Source organism: Zootoca vivipara, chromosome 9 (assembly GCF_963506605.1).
Source record: "Zootoca vivipara chromosome 9, rZooViv1.1, whole genome shotgun sequence".
Lineage (NCBI taxonomy): Eukaryota > Metazoa > Chordata > Lepidosauria > Squamata > Lacertidae > Zootoca > Zootoca vivipara.
Window position 1 is genome coordinate 76,611,339 of NC_083284.1, and position 21,576 is coordinate 76,632,914.

Consider the following 21,576-nt stretch of genomic DNA (forward strand, 5'->3'; position numbering starts at 1 on the left):
TTGTGTTGCTGACATGTGGTGCCTGGAAGCTTTCTAGAAGGGAATGTGGCACCAGGGCTGGTGCTAGGGTTTTTTGCGCCCTAGGCAAGATCACTTTCTGGCCCCCCCGGGCATCTGCCTCCTCCCTGCAGGCCTGGCCCAGCCTTCACCCCCTTCCCAGCGCCCCTCCCGCTTACCTGCGACGCTGACGGCTGGGTTCCTCTGGCCGCTCTCGGGCTTCAGCCACAGACCCCCGGGTGAAACAGCAGCTGCTCCCGCCTGCCCGAGAAGTAGAGCACGGCGACGGCGCCTGGAGCCAAAGGCCCGGCTCTGGCACATGCACGGGAAGCGGCTGCTCTTGCCCCACATGTCCTCCACACGCTGCTGCCCTTGGCGCTCCGGGCACGCCTGGGCTGCGCCACCGCTGCTGCCCGTCCTGGACGCAGGTAGGTGGCATTGGGGCACAGCGGCCGTGTGGCAGAGCGAGTCCTGCGAAGCCAGCAGCGCTCCCCGTCGTGCCAGCACCCCCTCCATTTTGGCGCCCTAGGCAACTGCCTAGTTCGCCTTAATGGACGTGCCGGCCCTGTGTGGTGCTTGGATTGAAAAAGGGTCCCCAGCCCTGAATTACTCAGCAGTGTTCACAAATTGTTTCGTGCTTTGAAATGCCTCTGAGAAAGCCTAGTGCCAATTTTTAGCAATGTGATGTGCTCAGAACCTGTCTTTTCCAGGGCTGGCTTCTGCACAAGCTGAGTCTACCCGCTCAGGATTTCAGTGGCACTTTCTGAATAGACGTATATGCACTTACTGGTTGGCTTTTGTGTCCATTTCCAGCTGCTCTTTGGATGTTTCCTCTGTCTCTGAGCAGTGAAAGATTCTGGGGTTCTAGGCACTTAGCCAGGGTTTGGTTTCCTTGGAATGAAGGTCAGCGGAGGCTGTGGTCTTTATTTACACATATATGCACCCTCAGTGTGGGATGGAGGGACTCACTGCATCACCACTCCAAAAGATCTTGCTTCTCCGTGAGTTACAGCTTTGGCTCCAGCGCAGAGCAGGCTGGTCTCCATGTCTCTAGCTTCCAGCCGGCTTCCAGCTTAGCTCCTACCTGGCACCTAGATGAGGGGGGTGGAGGAAGACACCATCCCTTAGTTGCAGCATGTCTACTTCTTTTGGGATGCTGATGAGGACACTGTTCAATGACCATTATTTGAAATGCAATTATTTCTTTTCTTGCTATGTAGTCTTTATTGGAGGGGTTGCAACCCTTCTGGTGCATATTATTATTCATTGTTATTGTATTTCTTTGTATACATACCGCCTAGTGCTAAAGCCTCCTCTGTCCTACAATGGAGAAAAATACTGTTGGTCATATTGAGTGCATTAGCAGAGACCTGACCTCCTGCGTTACAGCAAACCTGGAACCAGCTGAGCCATCAGTGTGATTCTCCAAACATTTAGAAACAAAATATGGTTTATTTTTCACACATGCAAGAAATATGCCAAAGTCAAACCAGTCTCAGAGTCATTTAAACCAATTGCACTTTCCCCCCTCCCTTTGGCATTAAATTATTATTTGTTGTTGTTGTTGTTGTTGTTGTTAAAAACTAAGATCATGGCCACTGATCCCATCACCTCCTGGCAAATAGAAGGGGAAGAAATGGAGGCAGTGAGAGATTTTACTTTCTTGGGTTCCATGATCACTGCAGATGGTGACAGCAGTCACGAAATTAAAAGACACCTGCTTCTTGGGAGAAAAGCAATGACAAACCTAGACAGCATCTTAAAGAGCAGAGACATCACCTTGCCTACAAAGGTCTGTATAGTTAAAGCTATGGTTTTCCCAGTAGTGATGTATGGAATTGAGAGCTGGACCATAAAGAAGGCTGATCGCCAAAGAATTGATGCTTTTGAATTATGGTGCTGGAGGAGACTCTTGAGAGTCCCATGGACTGCAAGAAGATCAAACCTATCCATTCTGAAGGAAATCAGCCCTGAGCGCTCACTGGAAGGACAGATCCTGAAGCTGAGGTTTGAATACTCTGGCCACCTCATGAGAAGAGAAGACTCCTTGGAAAAGATCCTGATGTTGGGAAAGATGAAGGGCACTAGGAAAAGGGGACGACAGAGGACGAGATGGTTGGACAGTGTTCTCGAAGCTACGAACATGAGTCTGACCAAACTGCGGGAGGCAGCGGAAGACAGGAGTGCCTGGCGTGCTCTGCATAGCTGTCAACTTTCCAATTTGAAAATAAGGGATCAGCAGCAGCCTCACCTGTCCCGGGGACAGTCTACAGTATATCTAACAATCCAGAATAGCAGTGGGAAACGGCGCTGGAATAAGGGAATTTCCAGCAAAAAAAGGGAAGGTTGACAGCTGTGGCTTGGAACAAGGGAGTTTCCTGCAAAAAAAGGGAGGGGTGACAGCTATGGTGCTCTGGTCCATGGGGTCACGAAGAGTCGGACACGACTAAATGACTAAACAACAAAACAACAACAATCCTTTTTAAAAAAGTGTTGGCTGCACAATAGTGAATAAGAAGAAAAGAAAAAGTGGCTGCTAAGGGGACAACAGGACTGCGGCCTTAGCTCTGAGTAAACTTGTATAAGATCAGGCTGTGCATCCCATGAGTTTCACCTGCAAATGCTTGGCCAGGAGAAATCCTCTCCCTACCCCATCTGTCTAGCCAATTTCACAACTCAATTAGTAGAAAACTTGTCTGTTGGATTTTCTTTGCTCTTTAGGAAAAGAAAAGTCTCAATAGCCACCATCCAACTATTCAAATTATGCAGCAGTAGCAGCAGCAGCAGCAGCAGCAGCAGCAGCAGCAGCAGCAGCTAACAATTGCCTTTAATTGTTAAAGACAAATCTGCAGAATTTTTTTACATTTTCATTGCTTATTACTAAGAAACACAACAAATAGCTGTCTAGGGATTGAGTACAAATTGTTCCAGGAGAGGAAGTAATTAATTAAGGAATTTAAGTCTGCAGTGTTGCCAAGCAGGGAGCAAAGATTAAAACGTCCCTCCTGGCGTCTGATTCCCCGGAGTCTACATTTTCCAGTGTTTCATTGCTCTCAAACATGGAATCTATATTATTCCTCTCCCCTCTTCAATTTTCTTTGTCCAGCAACCTGCAGGGATAACTTAACCCCCTCTGTTAACTCACAAAGACAGCATAACATATTTATTCAAATTCAATTCCTGGAAGAGAGTTTTCAAATACATAAGAGCAGTGCAGACACACTATTGCACAGTGAAGTAGGACAAGACTCCCTTCCTACAGATGTTAAATGTCAAAAAGTGGCTGGGGGAGGAAGTTGGGGAGAAAGATACTCAACTTGTTCTGCAAGATGAAGGATACTCCCACCAATAACAGCAATAATATCATACTGCTGGCTCACTTGGCAAGGCCAGCTGAAGTAAAATGCAATAGCTCAAAGAAGTTGGCATAAAACTAGTCTGATAAATCCCAGAAAAAGGGTCAGAAATAATGGTACCAGCATCTCACCAGGGATGGATCATTAGAAGGCAAGAAGCAACAATACTGGTTAAAAAACCTAAAAGCAGCTGGCCTAGGCTGACATTTTCATTAACTCTAAGATTTTTTTTTGGGGGGGGGGTTTCCCCCAACAGCCTTAGCCCCCAGAAGGCATAGATGTGAATGTGCATCACTCTGCACTTCCTTATGTTGTATTACATTTCCTATCATAATGCCCATTCCCTCCCTGCAATCCCTCCTTGTTCTTACCTTGAAAAATGTGGTGTCCTTGGGACACTTGGCCCCCTCATTGCTCACCCCTGACTTAAAAAGCACAGTTCCAGTTCCCATTCTTGATCCTTGGAGGAACCCACTTCTCAGATCTGTGCATTTATTTCTCCTCTCCCCTAATGGTGGGGGATGTTTCAAAGCCTAAGCACAGAATGTGGGCTGGATCTTACCTAGCAACAGGCTTATTGACACACTCAAAGAACGCTAAAAAGTTCGAAAAGGACTCATTCTTATGGAAGCCAGGTTGGTCCTTCTTCAGCAATACTTGTTCTTCTACGGCATGTGCTTGGTAATTCTGTCTCTAATCCTGCTTTCCACTAGTATTCCTAGAACAGACATTAAGCTATCTAGCCTGTAATTTCCTGGAACCTTCCTGGACCCCTTTTTAAAATTGATGTCACACTGGCCACTTTCCAGGTCTTGGGTATGGAAGCTCTTCTTAGGAGCTAGATCTATTAGATGACCAACTGTTTAGGAATTTTCAGATGGATGCCATCTACACCTGGTGATCTGCTTGCTTTCTAGGCCTTGTCACTAAAGGCCTAGAACTTTGTCTCTTGTCATGACTACTTGCCTCAGAACCTCAGACCATGAGCTTAGCCCAAGGGGGGGGGCAGCTGCCCCCTAGATCAAGTAAAAAGAAAAGAAAAGAAATACTTTAACTAATTGACCAATCACATTGGTCCTGCCCCAACAAAAGTCCTGCCCTCACCCCACAAAAATCCTGGCTATGGCCACAGCCTCCCTTCTTGAGAAACAGCATCTATGGAAGAGCTATTCTGCATGGATTGGTCATCTGATGGCAGTGAAAAGTTGTCACTCAGTGGTAGAGCACATGCTTCAATCCCTGGCACCTTGACTTCTTGGAGAGCCACTGCCAGTGAGATAGCTGGACTTGGCCCGGACTTGGCATGATGAACACCTGTTGCTGGGAATCACAAGCAGGGAGGATGAGGTTACACTCAGGTCCTTCTTGCAGGCTTCTCATGGAGGCACCTGACTGGCCACTGTGAGAACAAGTGCTGGACTAGATGGGTTGTTGCCTTGACCCAGCAGCCAGGCTCTTCTGAGGTTTCTGCTTAATACAGAACCCTTTATTCAGAAGCACGAGGACTGGGATCTGAATTGGATTTTGTGAAGCCCAGTAGTCTAGTGGCTTTGGGAATTGCCTGCCCCAGGTTCGATACCTGGGATCACAAGGCAGGTCTAGGAAAGAGCCCCCTCTGAAGCCACAGAGAGAACGGCTGCTTTCTGTGGTGTCTATAGAGCTGGCTGAACCAGTTGACTGACTTGTCATAAGCCTCATGATCTCTTTAAAACACACACACATAGGAAGCATCCTGAGGCTGTGAGGGACCAGTTCAAGGGCAGAACATCTGCTTTGCATGCAGAATGTCCCAGGTTCAATCCCTGGCCTCTCTGGGCAAGACTCCCATCAGAAACCTGGAGAACTGTTGCCAGCCAGTGTATGCCACACAGAGCTAGATTGTTCTTGAACCTCCAGGGCTCTTGCTTTCCATCAGACAGCCTCACTGATGCTCCATTGTCACCTGAGAAGGAGCCATTATCTGGGAAGAGCCTCAGCAAAGCAGCAACCAGCCTTTTATTTCTATGTTATTTATATAAAAAATAGTTCTATACCACTATATCATACAAATTTATCATCACAATTGCAACAGTATGAACCCATGAAACCAAAAGAAGTTAAGAACAAGTTAAAAGCCAAAGAGTCTAAAAGCAAACATCAGGAGACGGGGGCGTGCGCTCTTGTTTGCCGGCACCTTTGGAGATGCGTTTGGGCATTTGCAGGCAGAGCCAGCCAAGAGACGCTGCCGGCCAGTGCCTGGCGCGAAGCCGCTTCTGCAAGAGGGCGCCAGGTGGGCGCGCCTGGGGGCTCGTGCCCGCCTCCGCAGCGGCCGGCTGCCCTCCGTGGCCCGGCTTGCAGCAGCGCCCACGTCGGGGAGGCGCGGCGCGCTTGGGGCTGCGCGTCCCCGGGGCGTTCGGAGGCCGCGATCAATCTGGCGGCGCTTATTAAGGCTCCTGTCTAGACGGCGGAGGGGCCGGCGGCTCCTTATCTGCGCCTGGCATCACCTGCAAAGCGATCCTGCGGCCGGAGGGGGGGCGGGGGGGGGGGGCGGGGAGGCCCCTGTGACTCGGCGGCTGCGTCTCCCGGGAAGAAGCGCTGCGCCCCGTGGCTTCTCCGTGTCTCGCTGTGCTCGTGGCATTGTTTGTCAACCGCTTGGGGATTCCTTGGAAAGAGCAGCGACATAGCATAGAGATCCAATTCGTCAGTCAATCTCCTGGTGGCATTTCAAAGCGTCCGGCCAGGACAGGATCCCTCCCTTCCCTTCCCTGCGAGGAGAACATTTATAAAGGGAACGTCAGGCCGAGGTTGTCAAAAGGAGTTTCTCTCTGGGCCTTGGGACTCTCCTTGAGCTCTGAAATGGCGCGCGCTTTTGATTCACAACATACCTACTGTACCAAGGTAGAATGCAATTTCAGAGACACACGCAAGGGAGGGAAGCCTTCCGCGAGGACACTACCCTTGCATTGGCCCTCAAGCCTTGCAGGTCTCCTGGCACACATGAAACTGCCACCAAGTTTGTCCATTCTCATCAGTTTTGAGGGAAGCCTCTTGCTACCAGGCCCAGCCTTGGAGCACACATGGAGGGCAGGCAAAACAGGAGATGTCTCCCCCCCCCCTCCCGATTCCTCTTCCTCGCTTAGGGATCCAGGCACCAGAGCTCTGAATTTGGCATCCTGATCGCTGGCCAAGCTTAACATTTATTATTTTAAATTATTTTTTAATTTTTATCTCTTTTAACCACCTTAACCTAACAACTCAACATTTTTGCAGTGGTGCAGGCCTATAGGTGAACTTTGCAAAACCAGAGTCTATGTGCTTCAACACCCCTCCCCCCAAATTAAAATCAGAAAAATATTACTGACATCACAAAGATAAAACTTTGCTGAGCCAAATTAAGATACATAAGGGTACAAATTACCAGAAACCTCAACAAGCTTTGTTGTTGTTGTTGTTGTTGTTGTTGTTGTTGTTTAGTAGTTTAGTCGTGTCCGACTCTTCATGACCCCATGGACCATAGCATGCCAGGCACTCCTGTCTTCCACTGCCTCCCGCAGTTTGGTCAAACTCATGTTCGTAGCTTCGAGAACACTGTCCAACAAGCTATACCTTCAAAACTATACCCCTTTCTGGTGGGAAATCAACAAAGAACTGAGGAGATGGAGTAGAAGCAGTGTCACTTTCTCAAACTAGCCATGATCAAAATAATAACCCTCCCAAAATTAACCTACTTATTCCGAACCCTCCCACTTTGGATCCACTCAACTCCCTAAGTGGCAGAAAAAACTACACTCATTTCTCTTCTTATACAAAAAGCCACCTTCCCTCCTCAAAAGAAAAAGACAGGGAATTCCCATTATAGAACTAGACTACAACACCAACCAAGTGCACCAAATAATCTCATACATCTTACAAGACAAAATGAAACAATGGAGATAGGTATAATTGGAAACACCCCCACCTCAGTGTATCCGTTTCTCCAAAAACAAAGTAAAACCCCATGACACACAACAGGTTCACACAGACCATGCTTAAAGCATGGAAAGAAAAAGTAGGAACATTGTCCCCAGGTTTACCACCCTCGGTTCCACATAGCTTTCAAATGAGGATATGGCAAGCCAAAGGCCTACACCACCTTACAGACTTCTACAAAAATGGCAACCCCATACAAAAACACCGAACGAACTAGGAGACACCCAAATATTCTGGCTGACCCGTCACCAACCACATGCCTTCTTAAACCACCCAGAAACAAAGGCAGCAGATACTAGGCCATTGACTAACTTTGAAAAACTGCTGGCAACAGAGTGACACAGCAATATAAAAAACATAGCTCCAAGACACTACAGGCTCCAATACCACAAACAAAGACCAATGGGAACACGACATAGGATACAAAATAAACTCAACCCAATGGTTGAATCTGTGGACTAAACCACCCTTTAAAGCCCTCTCAGCCAACAGGTGGGAACTCACTTTGAAACTTATCTACAGATTGTACCTAACACCATGTAAGCTAGCAATGATGAACCCAGGAACCTCACCTAGGTGCTAGAGAGGCTGTACCGCCATGGGCACATACCTCCACAATGTGGTGGGATTGCCCTAAAATTCAGTGCTTTTGGATATCTGTCTTATAATAAATAAATCTGCAAAATAATAAAACAGGTAATAGAAACGCCAGAATTGGTCCCACTAAATATCTTCTGAGACAATAACGCACACACTCACATGACAAATAACTCACAAGTCACTTACAGCAGCTCGGAGTGTCATAACTGGAGAGACCTATTGGGGGTGTCCATGGACCACTGGTACCAAACAGTATGGGAAATCGCCATACTAGAAAAACTAGCCAACGAAACCACAGGGACAAGCGAAAGAGAATGCCTTCACCCCGTGGGGCTTCCCTTTTATCACACACACAGGCCAACAAGACAATGACCAATCCCCCCCCAGACAACATACAAATAAATATGGCTAACTGAAGCCAGCAACTTCAAAACACACTGCAGCCAATCAACTGCAAGCAACCATGTCTTAGTCCCTCTGACCTCTTGCTCTCCCAACAAAGATATGACACCTATCCATGTGACGCTGACAAAAAAGCCACTCATATAACCATGTAAAGAATGAAAGTTTACTTACCTTGCCCCCTTCCACCATTTTTTCTCTTTATTTTCTCCCCTCTCTCCCCACTTCTCTTTCCCCCTCAACAAAAATGTCTCAAACTGACTATAACTGACCTAAGTGAAGGATTCTACAATTTGAAAACAGTGACACTGAATGTACTTTTGTTCCTTATGGAAAATCTTTTAATAAACACACATACACAAACATACAATTTCAGAAGCAAACTCATTTTGTCTAATGGTAGGGCTGGCTGTGGAGCTCCACGGACCTGTGTGGAAAGATTCTGACTTCAAGCTTTATTGCACACAAAGATGGGAGCCCCCTTGAGCCCCAGGGGGATGGACTGAGTAAACGTGCTTAAGATTGTTCTATAAACTACTAATCCTGAATCCACTTACTAAGGTGTTTACACCATTACACCATTGGGCTCAGCGGGGCTTAATTCCAGATAAACACACCTATGAATGGGTTATTGTCATGCTAGCATTTCCCAACCTGGGGCTTTCCAGATGCTTCATAGCAACTCCCATCAACCTGTCAGCATGCCTGTGAGGGGGGTTATAGTCCCAAACATCTGGAGGGGCATTAGGCTGGCAAAGGGTGCACCCTCTTCTTCCAAGGTGGGCAGGGAGGGGCAGCTGCTCCGTGAAATCAATTGAAATACATAGCAAACTGAGGTTCTGCCCCCCTAACAAAGATCCTGGCTATGCCTATGTCCCCCTCATGATTCTATCAAGCAATGAGACTTGAGGAAAAATTGCAATCCTGGCGTGGTTTATCGGGAGGCAGCCGTCTTATGGTTTTTTTTTAGCAAACCTATCCTGATCAGAAGTATTTCAACAGTTCGTCTCAGGCCACATCTTGCAGGAAAATGCCACCAGCAGAGAATTCTTGCTGTTATCTGGGTCATCCCCTTTTAAACAAGCCACATGGTGGAAGGAAACTTCTTTGCACAGCTCTGCCCTTTTTCAAAACCGAGCCCAACCTCATAGTGCTGTGAGCAATTAGATGGGCTTAATGAGCTCTCTTTTCCTGGTACAGGATTAAGGAACACCTGCCAGCATCTCTGTCAAGGAGCCGAAAGGAATTGTCGGAATCCCACTTGTCAGTACTAACACATAGGCCCCCTCCAGTCCCTTCCTTTTTGGTATATTCTTGCAGGAAACTATATCATGGATTCTTGATTCAGCCAGGACACTTAACTCCATTTTGTTGCTCATTGTGGCTTTCTGAAGTCGTTTCCTGATAGTCAGAGCCCAAGCTGAAATTTATAGGCATTAAATAAGACATCTTGGGATGGAAGGGCAACAGTATTAAAAGCAAAGCAGAGACTTGAGACGAAGAATGATGACAATTTGCTAGAGCACATGAGTAAATATAATTGACAGACCTTCCTTGCTCTGCAACTGAACGAGGCTTTCAAATTTATGCTAGATTAGCATAGAAAGAGAATGAAAATAATAAAGCAAAGGCTGAATACTACTTTCCTTTTCTTTGATGAGTTTTTTAAATTTCAGACCAGCACAGAGCCAGGAAACTTCTGGTCTATGAACCCAACTAGGTCTTGCGCAGGTCCCAGTTTGGCCCATAAAGTTTTCCTCAAACCACACCCACAGCCTTACAGCTGACAAAAGTGACATCAGGTGTGGAGCAAGTAAGACCTGGCTGCAAAAGAAAAACCAGGAGCTTGAAAGTGCACTCCAGATGGTTTCTTGGCAAGCAAAGCTTGCTGTCTGCTGGTGTGTGTGTGTGTGTGTGTGTGTGTGTGTGTGTGTGTGTGTGTGTGTGTAGCAATAGCAAGCCCCGTTGTTACTGGCTGAGCACTGCAGTGTTTGCTGTAATAACTTGCTTGCAGCAAGTCTTGCTGGGATGGCCCTCACTCTAAGTCCCAAAGAGTCATGCCCACAAATATTTTTCTAATGTTGATTCACCTGGCCTTGTGACGTCAGGTGACTGACAGGTGGGTGGGGACAGGCTTGTCAAAAAAGACCACAGGGCATGGTGTTCAGGAGTTTAACACTTCTTTGCAAGGTAGTTTGTATTTCTAATTAAAAACCAAACGTTGCATTTCAGAGGGTCCAAACTCATTTTTAAAAAGTTGACTACATTTTACAATTTAGATGTGCCACCAAATTCAATGGAGCTTCTCCCCAGGAAACTATAGCATAGGATCACTCTCTTAATCAATGCACTGCACATATCTCTTAATCAATGCACATATCTCTTTGATATCTCTGCCTGCCTGCAGATATGCAATGCATCAACGTGGCTGCATGGGGGGGGGGGCTCTCTGTGGCAGCTAGCACCTTCACTTCAGAATTTACCTCTGTGATACTGCTGCTTCCTGCAGTGCTATTTTGGAAAGATGCACTCTGGTTCTTGCCCCCTACATTGATAGACAATGTTCTGACAGCTGTGATTTCCTGTGAGAACATTCATAGAATCATAGAGTTGGATGAGACCACAAGGGCCATCCAGTCCAACCCCCTGCGGAGCAGGAAACACCATCAAAGCAATCTTGACATATGGCTGTCAAGCCTCTGCTTAAAGACCTCCAAAGAAGGAGACTCCACCACACTCCTTATTAGCAAATTCCACTGCCGAACAGCTCTTACTGTCAAGAAGTTCTTTCTAATGTTTAGGTGGAATCTTCTTTCTTGTAGTTTGAATCCATTGCTCCGTGTCCGCTTCTCTGGAGCAGCAGAAAACAACCTTTCTCCCTCCTCTATGTGACATCCTTTTATATATTTGAACATGGCTATCATATCACCCCTTAACCTTCTCTTAAGGTTAAAGGGTGATATTCTTGCCTTTAAAAAATAGTGCGAGATGGGCCCTTTCCCCAACCAGTCTAAAACATATGTGAAAATGGAAGGAAGTGCTAGCGGGTTGCATAACTGAGATGTTTTAATCCTTGGAAATACTTATATCAGGGAGGAGGGCTATCAATTCATTCAACAAATACAATGGAAGGGAGGATGGTGATTGTGGAAGTGGGAGAGAGGGTCAGAAATAAGGACTCTCTGGTCAGCTGCTGTTTTGTGCTTGCTGACGTGGTTGTTTCTTTTCCAACCCACCCTTCTTCAAGGAACTCAGGAGGCACACAATTCCCTCCCTGCTCCCATTTTATCCTCACAACAACCCTGTGGGGAAGATTAGGCCAAGATGTGGTGACAGGCTCAAGGTCATCCAGTGAGCTTCATGGCCGAGCAGGCTATACAGTAGAAGTTAACATTTTACTCAGGGGCCAGGCATGCTTGAAGAAAGGGAAAGAGCATCTGCTTTGCATGCAGAAGGTTCCAGGTTCAACCCCTGACGTCTCCAGGTCGGGTTGGGAGTGACTCCTGTCTGAAAATCTGTAGAGCTGCTGCCAGTCTGTGTAGATAATATGGAGCTAGATGGACCAGAGTCAGACTCAGTATACGGCAGCTCTCTATAGTCCTACGATGGTCATATTCGACGGTCATATTTCTAATGCTGAGTTTCCTGCAAGGTAGATAACGAGAACAACAACAACGACCTCAACAGTTGTGATATTGCTTTTAATAAGTTTAGTGAAAACTCTTGCCACATACAGACAATTCAGAACAACTGCTGTGACTGTACACATTCTTCTGCAACGTTCCCACAAAATGCAAAGTAATCTGGAAACAAAGCCCAGGAGTCTTAAATAGCTTTGCCAAGCATTTGGGTTAAATTTCCATAGCTTATTTATCTAAATTTAGGATTTTGTGCTTTCTAAGTAACTGAATATACCAGGAGCATTGTATAAAAAGTTATACAAAACAGACAATGAAACAGAATAAATTATTTTATTACAAGTTATACAGAACGCAACCATGGGTATATTCCACTGGGAAATTTTCCTGGCACAAAAGCCCACAGAAATGAACGGGAGCAGGAGAGTGTTAGAACTCTCTAGCACAGTCCCCATTCAGTGCAATGGGATTTCTTGATCCATTGTGCCCATCACCAATATTTAGACACAAATATCAGCAGCTTTACAGACATGCTACACCACAGAGTACATGGTACAAGGATCCTTGATGTGGCACATATTAAGGGGGGGGGAATCACCTTATTTTCAAAACACCCATTAACAGGATTTTAAAGTGTGTACAGTTCTTCTGACTGAAATAGTGCAAATTATATTTTTATATATAACTATCTACAGTATACGCATTTTTAGTATAAAAGGATCTTTAACAAAAACCTTCTTAAAGAGAACAAATTACTTAAAAACGGGAAAAGGTAAGATGCTTTCAAAGTTTAAACACACGCACACCGCTTATTTTTTTTCTTTCTTCAAGAAGAACTGTCGTGCCTCTTCCCACGTCTGGCGAGGGAACCGGTTAGAGAGCTCAAGGTAATCTTGAGAACTGAAGATCTTTTCTGTCAAGCAAAGAACAAAGAACATCATCATAACTATTCTGTTATAAAATGAAAAAACAGGAGGGTAAAAATGCTTGTGTTTATTTTGTTTCTGGATAGTAAAATGACTGGGCATGACTGTTTTTCTCTCTGTCAGGAAATTAAATTTTCATCCCCATTATATGTTGGAGAACAGGTCAATGTTTCAGAAGAAGAAATCGAAGAGAATAGAGGTGCACCTGGCCCACCTCCGATGCCCTTGCAGGTGTGGGTTACATTCAAATAAGTCCACAGTCCTGTAGTCAGTTACCAGATTTTATTAAGGAAACCGATTGCATTCTTTTGGCCTGCATGCATAGATTTTGCACATAGGAGAGACATAATATCTAAAAATTTGACAAACAGATGCATCATCCTTGTGGGTGGTACAAAAATCAATGGGAAGGAAGAAAGCTCCTAAAAAATAAATTATGGATTGCATCCAATGAAGTTGTCCCATTGAATCACAGAACTGTAGAGTTGGAAGGTACCCCAAGGGTCATCTAGTCCAACCCCTTGCAAAGCAAGAATAAATTGGTGCAATGACTTCTGCTTGTTGCAAGACTATGACTATGACACCTCAGCCATGCTGGCTGATGAGAGCTGGAGTCACAGGTTTCCCCACAGCTGCTTTGAAAATTACAGCATAAGCATCATAGGCTGGCTGAGGGGTAGGTAGCCAACATTGTGCCCTCTAGATGTTATGGACTGCCCTAAGACTCAGACAACACAGCCAATGATCAGCGATGCTACGAGTTGGGAATCTGCAGCATCTTGACTATTGGTGGGCCAAGCCCACTGGAAGAAATTCTGTTAAGTCCATGAAAGATTATGCCAGTAACAAATCTGTTAGTCTTCAAGGCAGCCCACAACTCTTTATCCCTTCTGCTGTGGGCTAGTCATTTCCCACACAATGCCATTCAAATCAAACATTCAAATACCACCTGGTAACTCTCTGGCTACACAGTGTTGCTATGTTTTATTTGGCTGACAATCCCTTTATGAAGAGTTCTCCCAGGTTCTTTCAGAAGGCAATGACTTTCCCTCAAGGGCAGAGGCTACATGATCCATGATGAGCAGGATGCAATCAACACTTTGGTCTGTTTGCCTCCTAAAAGCTACAAGGCACAATTGCTATGTAATTCTAAATGGGCCATATTATACTTACCCCTTTGTTGGGAAGACTGGTTATCTGTCTGGCTTGAACTTTGTGTGGAATCCTACAGAAACAAAACCCAACAATGTTCAGTACCACAGATGGGAGATCAAACACCACCCTCTCACGCAATTTTTAAAAAGAGTGATGTCCTCACAGGGGCCAAGTCAATGTCCAAGGGAAGCCTGCAAGCAAGACCTGAGTGTAACAGTGCTCTCTCTCCCCACTTGTGGTTCCCAGCAGCTGAGGATCAGAGGAGTGCAGCCTCCAGCACTGAAGGTAGGATGCAAAGTCATCACGCTGGAGGACATTCAACTAAGAGAGCCAATGTGGTATAGTGGTTAAGAGCGGTGGACTCGTAATCTGGTGAACCGGGTTCGCGTCCCCGCTCCTCCACATGCAGCTGCTGGGTGACCTTGGGCTAGTTACACTTCTCTGAAGTCTCTCAGCCCCACCCACCTCACAGAGTGTTTGTTGTGGGGGAGGAAGGGAAAGGAGAATGTTAGCCACTTTGAGATTCCTTTGATAAAGTGGGATATCAAATCCAAACTCTTCTTCTCTTCTTCTTCTAAGTCCACTGATTTCAGTAGGTATGACAAACATTGGCTATTACCAAGGTACACCATACAAATGTGATTTTCCTGGCTGGTGTACAATGCAGCAGGCCTGAATCACAAAGAGAAGTTCTACTGTAAGACTTCTCAGCTCTGTTTCTCAACACAATTTACGAAAACAACTGGAACTGTCTCCCTTGGGAGGTGGAGGTTTTTAAGCAGAGGTTGGATGGCTATCTGCCAGGGATGCTTCCACTGAGATTCCTGCATTGCAGGGGGTTGGACTAGAGGACCTTATCATTCTATGAGTCTATGTATTTGTGGAGTGACTGAAAAGGTCTCAGTGGTGCTGCAGGAAACAACAGCTTGGAAAGAGATAATCAACAACAAACTGCTTTAAAATGTTTGCAGTGGTAACAGTATACAGCATGTTGCTGCTGTATACGCAGTCAGACCACTGGTCCACCTAGTGCAGGGTGGCCAACACTGACTGGCAGCCATTCTCCAGAGTTTCTGATCAATTAATATCAGTTACAACAGCAGCAGCAGCAGCAACAACAACTGATACCAGGTCACTTTCCTGGCTCATAACCATTCTCCTCATATGGGGCACTGCTGGTCATACCACAAGCCCCAGTGGTCGGGTCTGGCATGCACTAAAACCAGGTGCCGAAGGGTTGCAGCTCTAAGTCATCTGGAATTAGTTACCAACTTAAATTAGATGAGCTCCTACTGTCTTGATATTTAGGTGGATACTGAAGACTTATAACAAGGCTTTACCTGTAGTGTGACCCAGTCATATTAGGAAATATTAATTGTACAACTGTAGATATGCTAATAGTGCTTTTAGTTTAATGTGTCTGTAATATTTTGTACTTTTTTTGTACACTACTTTGGTAGCTTTTGGTTGTGAATTCATTTATAAACCTGTAAACAAATAAACAGCAACAAAAACGATAAGAGTGTCTTATACAACAATTGAGAACAAATGGCAGTGCTTACTGTCCTGAGGGGTTTAAAGATTGAACTGCTGGGTTAAGGCTATTATGGACTAAAAATGAATCATTTCTCTACATGACACAAATATTTAAATATATTATTGTGTTTTCACTGTTTGTGCGCGTGGATTTTTAAAAAATGGTTGATGTTCTTACTGTGAAATCGCTTTGAGATATTCTATGGGAATAGATTCTTAAATGGAATCCAACCCAACAAATTAGCTCAGGGCAGTAACTTCTGACACAAAGAGTGCTTCCTTGAGATGGGATGGTATAATTATGGCACACTGTGCTTTTGCCCTATTTCAGTCCTGTGAAGGCATCTTTACCTCATGTTCTCAGGAGTCAACAGGAGAACCACAATTCTGGGCTTTTAATGCTTAGATTATGTACCTTATGAAGTGTAACTAAGAGACAATGATTCCCTAGGCAGCAGGTGAAAGCTGAATTCAAACATTCTTGCTAAAATAATACAATCTTCTATTTTAATATAAGTAGTTTTAGAAACAATAAGGAAAAAACGGCTGTTGTCACAGACAATGAGAGGAAAGACGCCATACAGCAGCAAGGTTGTGAGGGTGAGGTTTTACTAATAATAAGACATTTATACGTTTTCAGTATTTTACTGCAGGTTTATACTGTACAGCCCCAGATGCATGCAACCAGACCATTTTTTCCTCCCCCATTTCTTCCATATGGTAAACATTTATTTTCCAATCCTGGGGTCAGCTATCTCACATTCCCCCACAGAGGGAGGACTCTCCCTGCTGAAATAAATAGGATATTTGCCTCAGGAAGGCGCACAGATTGTGTCTCCCCATGATAGCAAGTTGAAATTTAAGAACAAATGCATGCCTGTTTTTCATTCACAATATCTGGGGTGGGGGAGGTTTTTTTTGCATTTTCTACAGCCTGTTTGTTTGTTTGTTTAATATTACTATATTAGAGTTTTGTTTCCGATGGCTAAACCATTCTCCCAAAGTCTGGGAGAAACAAACATATATTCAGGCTGCTGAGCTGGATATGTTCAGGCAGACCAGAAATCAAAATGCTGAAGTACCTAAATAAACGCTCAGTAAAATTAAGCTTGATTTTATTCGTGATCTACTTTCCAAATCAAATAGTTGACTGCCAGCTGCTTATTTGGGAAAGCAAAGAACTCCTTATGTGGCCACATAAGGACCAGCACTCCTAGGTGGGGTTTTCTTCTTGCAGCATCTGCTTCTGAACAGTACTATCAGAAGCATTTAAAAAAACCCATTTTGCAAGCTGTTGCTGTTTTATGCATTAAAAAAAGGTTTCAGGAGCTAAAATGTTTCAGTTATGTATGCATATACTACAATTTTCTATAGCCCTAATATCTCGAGCAGTAAAACTATGAAGCTACCTAAAAGCTGACGATGCATTTAGCCTTCAGGCATTTAGCCTGTTTGGATCAATTAACAAACAAGCTTAATTTTCTTCATTTGGCTGCAGTTGTCCAGGCACAACCCCTAAAGTTCAGCTTCCTTGCAAGCACCACTGAGGTGGAGAGAAGCGGCATGAGCAGAGGGCTTGCTCAATGGCAGAGATATGCTATCAGCTATGAAGGAAAAAACACTCCACAGCTATTAATTCCAACAATTCTAAAACATGGCACATTCAGAAATTAGAAAAAAATAGTAATTCTATAATATACTGTAAGTATGTAGCACCTGATTTTAAAATAAAATTACAGGATGCAGAATGATATCGTAAACATGCACAGTGCAAGTAAGCAGAAATGGCTGCTTTCATAAATTAGATTTTAAAAACTCTGAATATTTAGCATAGTCGGTATAAACTGTTGCCAACCCTATCAATAGTCAAAATCTGTGATAAAAAGCATTGTTTCTCTATGTATATATGTACTTCCATTTATCTTTACATTTGAGTCTTATTATATAAAAATGTACACTTATAGGATTGCAGGCTGCAACAACTTGCCCATCCATTATTAACTATAAGTTCCTCAACATTTCACTAGTCCTGCTAATTTTAAATAAAAATGGAACCTTATATTAACATGAGTCCAAAATACTCTGCATATGTTTGCTCCTTATGGGGAGAAACTCTTGGACACATTAGATCTTTCATTTTGGAGAGAGAAGAAAAGAAACCCTGGTTTTATTGTAAGTTAATGCATATTTATTTCATAGGCACAGAAATGGCTAAGCAAAGACACACAACCAAACCACGTACCTGGATGAATGTGGCGAGCAACACGCAGCTCATCTCCTGCTCCAGGATCATCTTGTTCTGGGGGTTATTGTAACAAGCAGCTATTAGCGTTGGAAAGAGCACTTTGATTAGGCGAGGATCGCTGAAGTACTGGAAAGGCAGCTGGCAGAGCTTTTGGAGAACAGTGGGATGGCGGCCCGACTGCACAACCACCTGGAAAATGGAGACGGCACAATGTTAGAGGAACAGGGGCAGATTTCCCAGATCAGCTGGAAGGAGGAAGCTATAGCAAAATAAGGCACAAGGGTGATAGAAAAATGTTAACAGAGAGAAAACCAAGCTGAACATTTTGATTAAAAACAAAACAAAAAACTTTCAGCTCAAAATGTCGTCCTCACAATTTCTTTTCATGTACAGTAACTGCACAGGAGAAACTAATTTTATCTTTCCCCCAATTATATTTTATTAAATTTTCATAAAGTTCACATATACACTCCAATACATAATAATTTTTTTATTTTGTTTTGTCAACTTCCCACCCCGTTTCCCATGGTGTTCTTTTATTTCTCCCTCTTGCTGCACCCTAACTTATCTCCCTTATACCATAATAACACAACAATAACCGAGAAACTAATTTTAGGCAATACATGACATGCTAAAGCAATGATGAAAACCTTACACTTTTTCACTCAAGGTGTCATAAACAAGACAGAAATATTGCAAAGAGATGATGAATACCTGCAGCAGGCAAAGCAAGCTATTGGAGGGCAGGAGACAGGATTCAAAGATGGTCAGAAAATGGGAGCTGCTACTATAAAATGCCTCTCCAGATGTGTGTGGGAGGGGGGGGAGATGAGAGGAGCCTGCGAGCGACACAGAACCAAAAAGGGAAGGAGACTGTATGCTGTACTGCAGTGGGACTCTTACGCACAGTCAGAAAGATCCTCCCATTTGCTCTTTTATCTGAGTTTCTATCAGTGCCATAGACTTTAAAAGGGGAATAGTTTAGATAAATGGAACTGCTGTCATGTGAGTAGGGTTTATAACAGGACACATCTTGAGCCACAGAGTGATGCTGCTAATGGCATCTTCCAGAGAAATTCTTAAGTTACTAGTTTCTTCCATAATGTCTTAGCAAGAATCGTCAACATCAGAGCTAGACAAGGGAAACTTGATATGTTGATGATGATGACAATAATAATAATAATAATAATAACAATATTTTTATTATATATTATTTTATAATAATATAAAAGAGCTGCTTGACCCAAATTTGGCTTTTTGGCATCAGAGGAATCTATTATAATTTTAGGACTGCTGTAAAACCCTATGGCTGCAACCATAAATTGTACTTTGAAAAACCAGCATTTTACAGGTATGCACACTTGGACAGAACAGTACTCAAATTAAAAACAGAAGGGGAAAAAGAAGAGGTGGAGACCAGAGGAACATAAATTACGGGGATTTACAAGTTTTCAAAGAACTTTTAACAATTCACTAAGAACACATTCTCAGTTCGTAATGCAGTTCAGGTCAAGAACAAGATCAACAAAGTAATAGTTCACATTTTTTAGTTCAATAGGCAGAATGAAATTGAAAACCCTTCAGTGAACACAGATAGGAACCCCTTAATTCTCCTAAATCCAAATGGAATTTTAAAGACAGCCAAATATGTGAGCATGCACACCGCATTTAAGGCATCACTCTTCTGACATCCTGAAGGGACCCCCATTGAAGCAGAAGTCTTATTAAAATACTAAAAGTGTTATCTTGAAACAATATTTTGACAAATGTTGCACATTCCATTTTGTATTTTAAATCATTGTTTTGGATTTGATTTTTCATTTCCTTATAAATGTGTAGTTTTAGGGGAGAAAATAACTACTCCCATGGTTAAAAAAGGCATCCTGATTCACAACACTGCAGCAACTGTAAGTGATGAGCACAAAAAGTCCGTCACAATGCCCCAAATTTCTCCTTTTATGAATCCTGAACTCCATTACATTACCTACTGAACCCTAGGCTTGATTTGTAACATTTCCCTAAAACAAGCTCACAGACAACCTGAAAACATGTTTTTACCTTCCCCTCTGTCTCATATTTAAGCCTGGGTTAATGTGACAGTATCGTTACTTGGAGCTAATGTTTAAGAAGGCGTTGGTTTTTGTTGGTCTTGTGTTTTATTGCACCAACATGGCTACTAAAACTGTTAAAGCTCAAAGCATGCAATGGGACAATAACCTTCTTAACAAAGCAATGGAAACAGCGACTCTTCCTCATTCCATGCCAGAGTGGGGGGAAAGTAGCATTTGATCCAAAACACCTTGCCTTGGACTCAACAGTACCTTGAGTTACAGTTCACATTATGGTCCAAATTCTCACTTTCTACTGTAGGGACTCAGATGAAACTAAAAAGACCAAGCAAAGTATACCTTTCAAGATGAAAATAAGGACATGTGTGTGTTAACACCTCTGTTTTCGGAAGAAGAACCACACTAATATACACCACTGGAGGCTTTTTTCCTGGCTGCTGCAAGCTTTTTAAATGCACCTCTCTTTCGGGTGTGTGTTTGTTTTCAGATGAGCACTCTCATCCACTTCAAGCATGTCTCAACGGGTTGTGTGGGCACGTGATCCCAGCCCTTGCTGCCAACGCACCTGCCAAGACAGGCCTTCCCCTGGCCGCATGTTTGGGAACCGTGAAAGAGGATGTCCACATGCAGCTCTCCTCTGCATGGAGATTCACGATCTCCTCCTGGCATGGGGCTGCTGAAGCTGTCACCAGTGGATAAGGGTGTGGCTGGCCCCCAACTCTCTAATGTGTAGCTCTAACAGATGAGGGGGTTCGGCCAAATCTGCCTTCAGAGATTTGACTCTGAAAGACCCTGGAGAGGGAAGCCTGAAGAACAGCAGCAATAGCAACTCACTCCAATATTAAAACATTAAAAAGGCAGCTCCACATAGTTAAAAAAAAAACTCACAATAGCAAGGGAATGGTGATTTACCAGGGAACAGATGATGATGATATGATAGATAAGATAGATAGATAGAATCAAGATTGTTTCTGGAAAAGAGGGAGCATATGAGAGAAGAAAATCTGAGATACATCCCCCTTCACCCCTAAATGCACTTCTTATTATTTCACCAGCCATTATGAATTATTTATCTGTATTTTTTTGTAATGTGGTGTCAGGAAGCAATGTGGTGTCAGGAAGCAAAAGATAGATACTGTGATAGGAAGTCAAGTGATAGGGAATTTGTTTATTATACTTATATCCCACTCTTCCTCCCAAAGGAGCCCAGGGCAGCAAACAAGCGATAGAACAATCACTATATCTTAAAAAACAATTCCAATAAAGACACAGACTGGGAAAGAGATCAACTTAAAAGGCTTGTTGCAAGAGGAAGCTATTCTGTAGTTGCCAAAAAGAAAACAGAGATGGTGCCTGAAGGGGATTCCGAAGGGCAGGTGGCATGGTGCTAAAGGTCCAATTCCTACATTGTGTGAACGGACCTCACCTGCAGAACACCATCTGCCAGGCATCCTGGTCCCCAGCTGCATAGGGCTTTGCACTCCAAACCCAGCATCTTGAACTTAGCTCAGTAGCCACTTGCCAACCAGTTCATGGGGGTTCTGGAATCCTTTGCATCCACTTACTGTGAAGTATTAATGTTTGCCTTTTCTTACTAGAAGTTAAACCCACTGGTTTCAGTGGTGATATTTAAAGCATGGCTGAGTTATACCCAATGAGAAAAAAGCAAAGTTCAATCACTTCCTCATGGTAGGGGCAAATGCC

The 21,576-nt window shown here is 43.9% G+C and overlaps 1 protein-coding gene across 5 annotated transcripts in view; it reads right to left on the bottom strand.

Annotated features, from left to right (window-relative positions):
• Nucleotides 1–11,986: 11,986 nt before the first annotated feature.
• SCAPER (S-phase cyclin A associated protein in the ER) overlaps nt 11,987–21,576 on the bottom strand; it is a 198,242-nt gene continuing 188,652 nt past the window's right edge. For all 5 annotated transcript variants that reach the window (XM_035112175.2, XM_035112172.2, XM_035112171.2 and 2 more), the window contains 3 exons: nt 17,801–17,992; nt 14,041–14,092; nt 11,987–12,854 (listed from right to left, as the gene is read on the bottom strand). In XM_035112175.2, coding sequence (XP_034968066.2) covers nt 12,751–12,854; nt 14,041–14,092; nt 17,801–17,992 — 348 coding nt within the window. In that variant the 3' untranslated portion in view covers nt 11,987–12,750. The remainder of the gene's footprint in view (nt 12,855–14,040; nt 14,093–17,800; nt 17,993–21,576) is intronic.